At 39.4% G+C, this 14,824-nt stretch overlaps 1 protein-coding gene across 7 annotated transcripts in view; it reads right to left on the bottom strand.

Annotated features, from left to right (window-relative positions):
* trioa (trio Rho guanine nucleotide exchange factor a) overlaps positions 1-14,824 on the bottom strand; it is a 140,310-nt gene that overhangs the window by 107,911 nt on the left and 17,575 nt on the right. For all 7 annotated transcript variants that reach the window (XM_067425802.1, XM_067425799.1, XM_067425795.1 and 4 more), the window contains exon 2: positions 8,835-8,888. In XM_067425802.1, the coding sequence (XP_067281903.1) occupies positions 8,835-8,888 (54 nt within the window). The remainder of the gene's footprint in view (positions 1-8,834; positions 8,889-14,824) is intronic.

Raw genomic sequence — 14,824 nt, 5'->3', positions numbered from 1 at the left:
CCACGGTGACTTTGAGATTTATCAATATGGACGTTGGCGTACGGCACGCTCAAATCCTACGCCAGCTCAGGAGGTGGTGTACGCACGTTTGAGTTGGTGGGAAAATGCGCAGAAAAACAATTCCTAACACCACAAAACGCACTGACAAGATATGCTGTATTATGACCCACTGTTAAAAACCACAACAACAACATTCAGTGTTTATTTTTGTGCAACATGAACGTCAATGTTTAATTTGTGTGACTTTACCAAAGCGTTTGATTTGTAGGCATATGTATTCCTCCAGTCGCGAGCCTGTGCGCTTTATCTGACGTTTCAGGCCCGCCTGGCCCGGCAGCTGCGCACGGACTGGGACTAAAATAATTCAGACTGACAAAATAATAAAAATGACATTCTTCTTTTAAATAATAATAGTAATAAAATCAATAAAAACGACACTCTTCTTCTAAATAACAAGCGTCATTAAGAATAATAATCATAATAATAAGAATAAGAATCTTACAAATTGTCATGTAATTATTAATGTGACTGAATCTTACTCCACATCACATCATCATCACTATTGTACACCCCAATACATGTGCCGTGATACGAAATTAAATGCTAATTGTTTCAAAACGTGCTGTAAAATAATGCATTGTGATGGTAGCCTAATTTATCATCCAAACAGCTATTTAAACTGCTGGAGTGCGCTTCTCAACCTTCTAAGAGTACTCGTAATTTGGGTCCATATTTTGTTTTTGTAGGTGCCTTTAATCCCACTCTTTAAACTCCCAAATAAAACAATTTCGGTTTTTTTTTTTCACTTCCCTGGTGATGGTCTCGATGGGCGCATCTCAATCATCTCAATAGTTCAGTAGTCAGAGCACTGATCAGGGAGTCAGCCCATTGACTTATTTCCTAATCAGTGCCCTGACTAGTGGACTAGTGAGATGATTGAGCGCGCCCGATCTCCACGTCGGAGAAGTTTAGCTTCTTTGCCGTCTTCTGTTTGTCCATGACGTAAAATGAGGGCGTGGATGAGGCGGAGACTTGAATATATAGGGGCGTGTTATTCTAATGACGATCGTTTTCAGCCGCCGCATTTATCAAGGGCAAGTATTGCGTACACCTGGATTGCAGAGGTGCGCACAGTTTCATAAATCAGGCGGTGAGAGGAGTGTAAGCATAATCTTACGCCAACATATACACCCGTTTCTACGCAAGATTGATAAATGAGGGCCAATGTGTTTATTTTCATTTGAACAAAGTGAGCGAACTGTGTTTTTTTACCGTTTACCATTTACCAAATAAAACAGAAGTAAATGTTGTTTAGGACATGGACATCAATGTCACAAGGCATGCAGCTTAAGCTTAAGACTCGTTTTTCACCTGGCGGATAATAAAAAGACTGAAAAAAGGAAAATAAAATAAAACAAAAATAAAATAAAATAAAAATTCAAAACTAGTCATCTATTCTGACAAGCGCTGTACTGAAATGCATTTTTAAAACTAAAAAACAGACCAAATGAATTGCTTAATGAAAATTATTTAAGGGGCGGGGGGGGGGGGGGGGGATGCTGTTTCATGCATACTGAGCTTTTTACACTGTTAAAGACTTGGATTCCCATCCTAAACATAGACAAGTTTCAAAAACTAATGTTGGACGTTTGATGGAGTATTTCTGTGTTAAAAATACTCCTTCCGGTTTCTCACAAGTTTCGGAGAGTTTTTTCGAGTATGGGTCTACTTGATGTTAATAGACCGGAAGGTCCTTGTATGGGCCGTACGGGCTCTTCTCCCAGTAGGGTGCGCGCGCGCGTGACTAGAGGGAGAGAGGAAATGCATGGCCGTACACTCTCTCAGCTGTAGATCCAGTCGTCCGTGAACAGTAATGTCGGTTATAGTCCGCGCTCCACTTCATTCCTCCACTTTGACATTAAGCGACTTCAACGCTTCAGCACAGCATTCCGGGAAGGCAGCCCTGCATTTGAACCGATTTGAACGCAGAAATGCTTCAGTCGCATCGCAAAGTGGATCTCCACACTCCAAGAAGTGTGTTTTTGACGGAGCCGTCCCAGCGATAAAGGTTCGGTCCTGCTTTGGAAGCAGCCGGTGAGTAAAACTGCTTCAAATGTCTGAGCTGTTGGCTATCGTCGCGTATGTAAACATCAGTAAACGACACGATCGTGTGCTTCGTCATTCAAATGCGCTAACGGACTTCATTGCTGTTCTATGTATAACGTTACACTAGTCTGACGTGCAAAACCGCTTTGCTTGCTACTAAGGTTTGGTCGCATACAATAGTCCATAAACCGAATCATGTCATGTTGACAGGCCTCTAAATACAGTACTTACCACAGAGACGGACGTCCTGCTGTTACTGTTTCAGCCTCCGAATTAGATTCTGGATCATATCTATTAGCTGAGATGATAGCAAGGGTTTCTCCACGCTTGAGGACTTCACCGCTTTGCGCATTCGTCATTCTTTAGCTCCGCCCACACGATACGCCTCCAGGCGCTCGTTTTTTTCCGGAAAGACTCGGTACAGCCCATATTTCTTTTACAAATAAAATAAAACTAAAGACTTTTCGGAGATATGAACGATGCAATACTACTCTATAGGTACTCAAGATTGACATGAGATTGACTGAAACTGAGTGTTTCACCCCCCCTTTAATAAACCAACACTCAAACTCAGAGACAGAGGCTTTTTTGCCAAAAACCAAAACTAAAAAAACAACAACAAGAAAGAATGCAATTGTTGCATTACTAAAAATGCAACATACAAATAAATTGCAAATATTTCACTGTAGATTCAACCGACTCACTCAAACCACCAGTGCCCAATTTGTTTCAGAACAGACTCTTAAATGTGTGAATTGTGAAATGTACCTTTTTTTTGTCTGGTCTGCTGCTGCTCATGCCACAGCTCAGGACAAACGCTCCCTTTTTAAAAAAAACGTTTATTGTGGTAAAAGTTGTGGAGATTCAGGTCTGCACTGAGACTCACCAGAGCACCGTAATGCTCCGATCCAGGCCTATCTTGTTTGGACAGTGATCTCCTGTGAGCGTGACGTCAGAAGAGCATGTTTGTGTATCTGTTGGTCATGTGCTTTGTGGGTACTGAGAGGGGCAAAAGAGTCTTTGATGGGGTGGGTCATGATGTCTATTGATAGAAAGCACAGCTGCAGGCCTCAAGCAACTCTTCTGTGTCAGGATGTTTGTGAGAGAATGTGTAGCCTACATTGTACCATAAATACTCCATTTATAACATTAAACTGATACGCCTTGTCTAAAACTGTACTCTGTACTGCAGTAAAATCCAACCATTAAGAGATGCAAGTGGCTGAGTCTCTTATTGGAAGCCATTTCGGATTAAATATTCAGAGACAGCAGTTATTCTTTGGCACAGAGTCATGAATGCCTCCTGCTGGGGGCTCATGTTCTGAAACTGGTTGACACAGAGAGGTGAGAATGTGAAAAATTACAGCAGCTGAGTCGTGCTGCTTCACCCAATAATCAAACGGACAGGTGCTCCATCAGCCAATCAGCAGCAAGCACAGCTCAGCAGCAGCCAATCAGCAAACATGGAACATCAAATCATTCAAAACAAGGGTGTGCAGTGTGCAAACAATTAGGTGCTTCTCCGTTCCATCACAACAGCTGATATATTCGCCCACAAATCACTAAAACACAATGTAAACAATATTATCATATTACCATCTGTAGTAAGTATACTGTGCAAGCATGCCAATAAATGAAATGCCTGATTAATTGTTTGATTAAATATTTTTACACTCAATTTAAAAGCATATTGCCATGTTTATTAGAGAAGCAACGACTGAAAACCACTTCCAGAAAGAATGTAAGGTTCATGTGACAAAACGTAGCATACGCGGACATATTTGCCATTGCATACTGCTTCACATAGCTTAGTATTGAATGCCAAACATAGCCGAAGGCACAAAGAAGGGTGTTTTTCAGGTGCTCTTTGCATGTTTGAGCTGAGAAACTGTGCAAATATTCCAAAAAAGACCTTTATTATAAATGCAAAACATATCAGCTGCTCAGAAATGTCTGCAGGAAATAATGGAACAGATGGCGGGTGAATTATGCATCACTTTACACTATATAGAGTAAAGCCCCATTCACATCAAACCCTCAGCTGAGTTGTCACAGTTCTATCAAGACGACGCCATCGCATGAGGTCTAAAAAAAAAGTCCTGTTTTTTTTAAAATATCAATCATTGGTTTCATTGGCTAACATTTTTCATAAATGCTCTTCAAAATAAATGCAACTTTTCCAGGAACAAGATCATTTTTGCAGACAAATACAGTTGTAGCGTGAAAAACCCTACATTGCTGATTTATGTCGCATTGTATTGTTCACGCTAAGTTAGCGATGAGTGAACTGAGGCAGAAATAAAACCTGCTCTCCTAAACGGTCCTTTATCTACTTCAACAGTCAATTTCAAAGAACCGGTTCAAAAACAATTCCCCAATTTATTTGAGCCCTTGGCATAGAGAAATATTTATTTAAACTGCTTTTCCATCACACAAAAAATAGGGTGTTTCTCATAGGCAGAGGCTGGGCAAGGCTTAGCCTGGACATGGACTTGAGGTAAGTGTGTAATTTTCTCACTCAAACCACTGACTGCTGCTGCTTCTGATTGCTTTTAAAGGGAAAAGCTGTTTATAACTGCTGGTCTAGCATCAGTTTTTTCTGTAATAGCATACTGGCAGAACATTTGGTGTTTGAGCACCTGAGAGCATTAAAGGGCTATATTTACAATGTGTCTTGTAGCATTTAGCAATGTAGCCAATCACAAACTTATCTGTTGATTTCTTGAACTCAATGGCCAATCAGACGTGTTTAAAGGAAGTGTGTGTAAGATTGCAGCTGTGGTAACTAGAAAGATCTGGCAACCCGGATGCAAAAACACTACTGACTCTGTGATTGGTAGATCGGTGGAGGGCGGAGCTTCAGGGCAAAACACAACATCAGTTGAGGGCTGCAACAACAACTTTTAAATGACAATATCCTAGCAGGACTACTGCTGTCAGTCATATAAGTATTTGAAATGAACATGATTTCTTAAATGTCTAGTGACATATTAGGGCCATTTTATTATGAATTAAAATACATTTCTTACATACCATTCCTTTAAGGGTGCTTTCACACCTATAGGCTGCTTGTTTAGTTGCATTTTCCTTCTTGGTTCGGTTCACTTTCATAAGACAACCTTTCAAAACCTACCAAAATGTGTTCACGCAACTGTCCTCTTACTGGTCAGAGTTTCTAATGTGCTCACTCACAGAACCAGATACTGTTTTTTATATAGCACATTTCCTGTTATGAATTATAATACCCTTTGGTCCGTTGGGTCAGATTGCTTTCAAACCTCAATTGAACCACCCCCTAGCTGGTTTCCAATCGGACCAAGAGCACCTCGTTTAGGCAGTCTCGGGGGGATTGTTTTAGTGCCGAGCCGAGCACGATTGACATGTTCACATATGCCTAAACAAACCGAACCAAAGGAGCAAACGCACCGGGTTCTGAAACAAATGCTCAGGTGTGAAAACACCCTAAGCCCCCGTTTACACCTGGTATTAAGATGCGTTTAGTTGATTTGATCACTAGTAGATGAGGGAGACTCATTCCCGTTTACACCGCTTTAATCCGTCTCTTTTGTCCGCTTTAAACCACTTCTGCCCTGGTTTGTTTGAGGAGAGGGTCTATGGGCGGGTAAATGTACAGGGTTTTTCAGATCCTTCAATCTAATGAACAAAATAAGCTCAAGCTATTTACATATGAACGTGCCGGGAGATGACGGAAAAACACACTGAGAGCATCAGCTTTCGCTTCTGCTCTGATAGCCGCAAGACCAGCTAACATGAGTGAACTGAGGCAGAAATGAAACCTGCTCTCCTAAACGGTCCTTTATCTACTTCAACGGTCAATTTCAAAGAACACCGTGTGAGTGTGTTAGAAATCAGGAATAGTGACGAAATATTGTGCTTGGTGTGTTTTTCATCTTCAAACCAAACTTGGGCCTTCAGCGACAAAGTTTAAGTGTGCTTTCACACCTGCCTTGTTTCGTCCGGATTTTCGGACTTTTCATTTTGGTACGAACCAAAATTACAGGTGTGAAACCTCCCTCGGACCATGGTCCGGACCAAACAGACGAAATTTGGTCAGACGAAAAGAGGTAATCTCGGTCCCGACCAAATAGAACAAAGGTTCGGTTCGTTTCTTGTGTGAAAGCATTCAAAGCATTATTGGAAAAAACACAGATTAAACTCACAGCACATGCAGTGATGGAGCGCGCAGCATTTTAAACAGAACTGCTTGTGTAGTCAGCTCGCGTGAACAGCGTGCTCTGCTTGACTATATATATATATTTCTAATATCTGTGAGACAAGTAGCCTGTATGCTGAGTTTCGGTTTATTTATGACACCGCTCCAGTTCATGTGCAACGCAAATGATCGCTCCGTCACGGGATGTCTGCTATATTATTTATTAAAGCTTATTTATTAAATTCAGGCAAATGATGAAACATTTATTAAAATTAAGAAACAATTTATACAAAGCTTTCTACAAAACAAAACTTAATGAAGTGGTCAAAATCATTCATAATCAATATAGCCTAGATGACATTTAAAAATAATGTTATAATATTTAAACATAACTATAAAACAAAATACATTGTTTGGCTAAAAAGCCTATCTTGAGCTCCTCCTTTTCTGTCGGCGCCGATAAAATGTTTGCACAACGAGGATGTTCATTTGGTAAATTTGCCTCGAGTATAGTTGGTGCTGCAGATAGTAATCCCATAATATTAAGAGTATTGGCAACGATATGCGTCTGTTCATTCATTCTTGTCAAATTTACCCGCTATATTGACAACACACTGACGTCAGACGCACGTCCGCTAACAAACCAATCAATGTTAAGATGCAGCCCACATAGATGATGACGACAGGACGCAAGTGCGTCATGTAAAGTTCTTTGGTGCGCTGACATAACTCCAATGTGAAAGCAAACCAAAATGAACCAAATGTCCAAACACGAAGTTTGGTTCGGACCTTGGTGCGGACTTTCAGGTGTGAAAACGCCCTTAATCCTGTCTGGCTAGCATGCGCCCCATAATGTTTATGCATTGGGTCAGATGACGGAGAGGAGGGCATCTTTAGTGGCTGTTCGGACACATTCGACCACGTTACACTGCAAAAGCAATGCGGTCGAATGCGTTTTCAACTACCTCTGGTAGTGGTCGAAGGTGGACAAGCTCAAAACGTTTCAGACCCTGTTTACACCTGTATTTAGTCGTACATTTATGATTTAATGAACAAAACGCATTAATACCAGGTGCTGAGTTTTCGTTGTAAGTTAACTTAATGACATTATATAGGCTAAATAAGAGATTCAATGTGCAGTCAGCTTCATTAATTATAACGGAACTTTATGAGATCGCAACAACCTGAGATGAGTGACAGCTTTTTAGGGATTATAAAAGGAGCACTCTTTGTGATATACAATACATTCACAATTATAATACAATTTTTGTTTTGCTGCATTAGGTAAGGCAATGGCTAGTCATTACTTGAATTGGCTGCCATGATAAATCAGTTTGCTTGCTTTTTTTGTACAAATTATAGTGGTTTGAGAACATAGCTGCTATAATAAATCATTTATGGGATCATTTATGCTGGGATGTGTAGGTTGTTGCTAGGCAACGTGCAACGATTTCATGACATTCTATTTAAATGTTTGTTTGGTTTTTTAGGGAGGAAGCGCATCTTGCCTTACCCTGGAGTGGGTTCACCCTCCGCCTATGAAGTTTCTGGTATTATTAGTTGAACTGAGTGTAAAATAACATTTTAAAAGATTCAAGTTACTAGAATGAATCATTGTTTATGGTAATTATACTGCTCTGATTGTAATAATACATTATTTCATCCGATAGTCACGTATTTAAAAAGATAAATAACTTTCTAGATGTCATTTACTAAAATCAACCGACTACTTTACCAAGAGTATCTTGACCTGCAGAGCTACTTCAAATTACAAGTAGCTTGGCAAGCTACAGTTTCACTTCCCCAACGCTGGATACTATTACTTTTATAGTAGTACGGACTGGTTATTTGGAGAAGCATAGTTTAGGGTAGTAAAACCTTCCTAACGGCAAGCACAGGCCATAAAAGTGTTCATGACAGAACTGCTGGATGTCTCGCTCTGAAAACACTGGCAGATTCCTCCCTATTGCGCACATGTGGTTCATTTTAACCCTGCAAGTGTGAACTGTCAACATTTCTGTGGCTGTGGGAGCAGAGATTTCCTGACTCTAAGACACGTCAGAGATGTAAGGAATGTGTATCATACACAACACATGCTCCCGATCCTGGCCATATAGAGATGTTCTCAATGCACTACGCTACAGACAAGGACAATGGTTTATACTAATGGACAAAATGCTGATCAGAGTCGGGGTTCAAGTCGAGGATGCAACAACTGTTCTCCATCCTCACACCATTCCACTCATCGGTAGACTGTGTGTATATACAACGTCACACACATTCGGTCTGTTTGATGTTTATCCAGCAGACGTGATGTTTGCAGTGCTTCCTTTGCCGAAAGAGACATCCAGTCAAAACATCAAACAGACACATGTAACCTCAAACATGTCTTTTCTTTCATGACAATGCACAGACAAAAAAAAGAGCAGAAAAACAAAAGAAACAGTAAATAGCACAATGGGATGTTTCTTTAGGTTGTGATGAAACTGGAGGCCAATCAGATGCAAGAAAATACCACGTACATTAACTTTCAAACATTTTTGAAGTTATGTACCTGTTATCTGATTGGAGACGTCGCCTTTGGGCTCACATTTTGAAAGCGCACAATCTATGGAGGAAAAAACAAAGAGATGCGTTAGAACAATTAAAGATAGTCTGTAAAATAAGCAGCTACACAGATCGCATAATAATAGTTCATAGTTATGATTTATATGTGTATAATTATATAAAACAATATAATGAAGAAAAAAACATTAAATACAATTTAAAAAGATTTAATTGAAATATATATATAAAACATTTTTTATGCATAAAAAATAAAATATGACTTAAAAAAAGAAATAACTTTTTTTTAATATGCAGATTTTAAACACAACATTTTAGTCAAATTCTAAGGCAGGATCATATGTAACATTTTGGAGAGAAAGCAATCCCAGAATGCATTTGAAGTGAGAGAAACGTTGATTATAAACTGATTTCATTCATTGCTAAAAAATACAAATGCAATAAGAATCTGAGCAATTAAAATTCGGCCCTTGCACCTAATAAAATGCATTATAAAATTATTATTTTATCCACTATTTGAGAATGCTGTGCATTTTTATGCTCATCATGTGATCGTTAGCGTAGCAACATGCTAACAGCAAACAGGTCCCATGATAGTTTAAGGTACACCGTGTACATTTTAGCAGCATCTAGCGGCGAGGCTGCAAATTGCAACCGCTCACTCCTCTCTTGCAAAGCACAGATAAGCTACGGTGGCTGACACAGGACAAAGATGTCGTTGTCTGAGACACCAGAGAGTGACTAGTGCTCTGTAGAGACGTTTGTCTGTTTAGGGCTACTGTAGAAACATGGCGGCGCAAAATGGCGATTTCACTGCAAGGGGACCCGCTGTGTATGGAGATAAAAATGGCTCTTTCTACGGTAATAAAAACATAACGGTTCATTATGTAAGGTTTTTACACCACTGAAAACAAGTTATGTATATTATATTGCATTTCTGTCAATATTACACACTGCACCTTTAAATTATGCCTTAAAAGTAAATAACATCTTATTTTTACTTTGTTTCAAATTAAATGCAATGTCTACGCTAAAGCCTTTAAACATCTTCAGTACTTGTGGGAGAATTAAAGAACATTCCTAGCACTCACAACTAGACACCAGATAAGAAGAATATTTGACTAACTTCACTTCTCCTTCACGTGAAGATTTAATGCAGATTAAGAGCACGCTCAAGCTCTGGAAACATGAAAACTCTCTTAGCATCACGCTGACCTGCTCCAGTGACCCTAAAACGTGCTGACGTTGACATGGAGGTTAAGCTTCGAGTCTGGGCAGCAGATTTACTGACCTCTAAATTACGCATAAACCGCCCGGCAGGGACAAATCATGGGATATTCTGTTTCATAAGGATGCAAAAAGCAGCACATATTGCATGTAGTCACATGCTTACAGGCCAAATATGGAGCATGTGAGGGCAGGATGAAAGAGCAGCGCGTGCAGAAAGTCTCAAGAGCTAAGGGTGTACTTTCCTTCGTGCCAGGCTTGTTTTTTTACTGCTGCCTACATCACTGCTCGAAAGTGACGTCATGCACTTTGCGATCAGAAATGTTCTGCTGGTGTTTTGTTTTCTTCTGTGAGCTATTTAAAGTCGTGATGTAACAAGTAGCGACCGATCATTTATTTCCTCTTGTGACGTACATCCAAGCGAAACGGGTTATTGGGGGGGGGGGGGTATGGTGGGGATATCCATCGAATCGTAGGCAGATCGGAGCTTGAAGTCAAATTTAAAGTCACCATGACCAATTGTTGTTTTTTAATGGAATATTTCAGCAGTCTTTATAAATTACATATCTGTGCACGAGTTTATATTTTTTTATTCATGTGTCCTTGTAATCTTTAATCAAAATAACTTCCCCTCCCTCTCAAAGTGACATCTCTTCTTTGTTGACGTCATTACTGACGCAAGGGCGGGGCAACCCGTCACTCACATGAGATCGACCAATAGCAAACCACAACCATCCAATCAATTCCCCATGGACAAAATCAAGCCTCGGCCTACATTTTCTCACTCAGATATACATCACAATAGGAAAGAAAAGACTTTCACAGCTTCTGTTTCATGTTGACTTGAAGAAGGCATGGAGTTAATTACATTTTAATTACATTACAAGCTCAAAAAAAGTAAAACTTTCTCACTTTTAACTATAGTTGCTTATTATCATGCATATTACTAGGATATTGGCTGTTTATAAGTACTTATAAAGCACACATCTGTATGACCATATTCTACATGCCTTAATTCTACCCAATACCTAAACTTAACAGCTACCATATATTAATAAGTCATTATTAGGAGTTTTATGGATGCAAGAGTGGTAGTTAACTGCTTTCCCTGCCAAACACTTTTCTGTTTCCGTGTTTTCACTTACCAATATTTAAGTGTTGATAAAAAAGAATGCATGAAGCTAGAATAAAAAGGTTTTTTGTTGTCTAAAAGCAGAGGGTCTGTTCTTTGTTTTGAAATATTACATGCTCAGATATTCATATAACAAAATATTATATAGGCCATTACAAATTTTTGACAATGATCAAAAACACTGGCGGCAGAGTCCTGCAACGGGTCGGGTATCCGCGGGTACCCGCATAAAAGTGGCTAAAATGGGTGGATTGTGACATTTATAAAATTCACGGGCGGGGATGCGGGCGGATATTTAACTCTGTACGGCGGGGCGGGTAGTTGCGCGGATGGGCGGATGAAAAATAAGTCCAATATTTCTGTGGCAAAGTGAACGAGAGAGAGAGAGCGAGAGCGAGACCAGGGCGTGATTGTGAATGAGCGTCACCTGCGAGCCACACCGGTCTCGAGTCCTCTGAGGGAGCTCGGAAGCATATAAGGACGAGAGATCAGCACACCTGGATTTGACGTTGAGTTGTGTTTACTTTTTATTATGTGTGTGCGCTTGGCAGATGTCCATGAGGGGCTGCCCACTTTACTTTCGTTTTCTTTGGTTAAAGTCTTTTAAATGTTCGCTGGTTCCCGCCTCCTTCTTCCCCCCTCGAACATATTGTAGGCTATTACAATTTCTATCTCCAAATTACCATTACACACACACGCAACAGCGATATGCCATTTGACCCATCACGTCACCACTACTGCGACATTGAAACTTTTGTTGATGCCTCTCGTAGCGCAGATGAAGCGAGCGTTGCAGGAGTAGCAATGGATGAAGTAAAAGTAAAGTTGGTGAGTGGAGTATATGGAATCGTTGACAAAGAGTCTTTAAAAGCACTTTTGCCTGTTTCATTAGCCCATTCATGACGCTGTTGATGTTGAGAGAGGTGCAGGATAAAAAATAAAGCATTTTAATTTGAATGTTTTAGCGTGTGTGATTTATCGCGGGCACGGGTCGGGTAACGGGCCAAATATTAACGGGTCTGGGCGGGTACGGATTTAATTTTGATATTTTCACGGGTCACGGGTCGGATCTGGTGCTAAACCTTGCGGGTACGGGCGGGGGCGGGTCTCCAAAAATGGACCCGTGCAGGACTTTTTTTTTTCTATGCTGGCGCGGAAAGGGTTAATAGTGAGAATTGGACCCTAACCTAAATGTGACCAAAAACTGAAACAGGAAGAAATAAGATCGCATTTAGAATCTCGATGTCATTCCAAGTCACTTTAACGTAAAATATTAAAATTAGGGATGTCAAAAGTACTGGTGTCTTTAAAGATCTTGGACCCCAAAGGATTCCGATTCTATTGACTAAAGAACTTTAATAATTAAGTGCAAAAACTCTTAAAAGCATACATTTTATAATTAGGTATTTTAAATTATAAGCCGCATTTCATATTCTATAAACAGAAGTTATAACTGGTCCAGTTAAATGTTTTTTTTTTAGTTAGTTCACAAGCTAACCGGTTACTCGAATGGCTTTGCATACCTCAAGCTGATTTGCCTGCTAGCTTAACTAACACTGCTACAAAATGATAACTAAATGCTATTTTGATTATCTGAAGACGTTATTATAATAATTTGATGCGTTTTGAACAGTCATTAGAAATGCCTGACAAGTGGCTGCTTTTAAATGGCCACATTTATCATGTAATAATTAAATTTAAACGGACGAGTTAAAAAAGAGGATGTGCCAAACACTATATTTATATAATATTACAGTATTAATATTTTAAATTAGCTTTGATTATACATGTTCAGGTTTCATAACATTTTGGTTATGCGCGTTTGTTGTTTGCTTTGTTTTTAATATTTTTTTTCCATACAGCTTTAATTTTATTTCGGTTTTTGTTTTAGTCATTTTAGTACTTTAAAGTCAAACTTATTTAAATTAGTTGCTAAGTCAACATATCTAATTTTGTATTAATTTTAATATTTTAGGTTTTTCATCTATTATTATATATTTTATTATCCATTATTAACTTTTTATAGTTTTTATTTTAGTTAACAATAACAACAATTGTGTCACTGTCAAAGCCTTGGTTTATGCATTAGACCTTTTAAATTTACACAGATAGTTTTTCCTTTTGTTTTTTATCTAGATAAATTGAATGTTTGATACTGCCATATATACCTGAAAAATGTATTTTTTTCTGTGGTTCAACTTCAACGCCACATTTAAAGAGAGAAGCTCAATCACACGGAGTCAGGCCATGTCATGTGACGAACAACGCACCATAAAATAACACTGGCTGCAATTACATGCAACGTTAGACAAAGGACATATGACTTTCCCGGTACATTTCTCAACAGGTATGTTAACAATGCTCTTCCTGGAAGAGTGTGTGTTTGTGTGGTGGTGTAGGTGAGGTGGGCCGGCAGGTGGGGGACAGAAACAGGAGACTTGCTGACAGAAAAGGGTCTCTCTAATCACACAGGATCTGAGGCGCAAAATACCCCCCTCTCTTCCTCTCAGATCCTCTTCCTCTTCCAGACACACCACACACACTTCTCCAACACACCGCCACAACATCTTATCTGCATCTCTTGATGCTGCATGACAATGAGGTGAACTGGATATAAACGTGATATATGAAGGCCACACATATGCGCTTATTCATGGCACCATATCGTAGCGATGGGGTTTTAAAATATATACCAGGGTACTGAACAATTCACTTACTGGCATCTCCATGGAATACCATGGTAATGATAAAACAGAAAAAAGAAATGATGCGAGATTACGGATAACAGAGATAAAGACATTAAAAATATGTATATTATAATAATAATAATATAATAATACTCACACCATAATTAGTTCATAAATTGGCTACGCTGACAACAGCAGAATTCAGCAGAAGCTGTTATACCTTTTATTTGACATTATTTGTATATTTGAACATGCATTTGGTTTTTTCATTTATTCTTGCACTCAATGGTTTTTAATTAGGGCTGTCAAAATTAACACGTTAATAACGCGTTAACGCAAATTCATTTTAGCGGCACTAATTTTATTAACGTGCGCAGCGCACATTTTCTGTTCGATCCGTGGCCCGTAGTTGGAGAAATTAAGATCAGCCATAGACGTAAAGAATGCAGCAGCAACATTAAAAGGGAAAGAAAAGTTTTAACAATACTCTGAAACAAGTGGTTATAGCCTACATACGCTACCATATTTTCTGCTTAACTTTTATTAGACTCCAGGTGTATAAGAAAGAAAAGTGTGTTTGTTCACCGAGCACATTCCCTGCAATATGAGCGCAATGTCCGAGGTAAACCTTCAACACCATCACCACGGACAGTACGTTTTATTGAACTAAATACATTACAATCGGCTAAAACGGATGCAGGTTACTTTTCTGAACAAGAGCGCTCCCAAGTCAGTGTTTTTCACTTTAAAAGTGTGAGTCGCGGCACAGTTCGGCGCGCACACAAAAAACACCGGCCGCTCAGTAGGGAACGCGCAGCTCTTAAAGGGGCCACACTATATATTCCCACTGGTGGAATATGGACCTCCTCCAGGTATGGTGTGGTGCTGGTGTGCTTACAGGTCCGGATGACAGCTTTCACATTACCAATTTTT

Source organism: Pseudorasbora parva, chromosome 19, assembly GCF_024679245.1.
Source record: "Pseudorasbora parva isolate DD20220531a chromosome 19, ASM2467924v1, whole genome shotgun sequence".
Classification (NCBI taxonomy): Eukaryota; Metazoa; Chordata; class Actinopteri; order Cypriniformes; family Gobionidae; genus Pseudorasbora; species Pseudorasbora parva.
The sequence above is the reverse complement of the archived record's forward strand: the minus strand, read 5'-3'. Positions and strand labels throughout refer to the sequence as shown.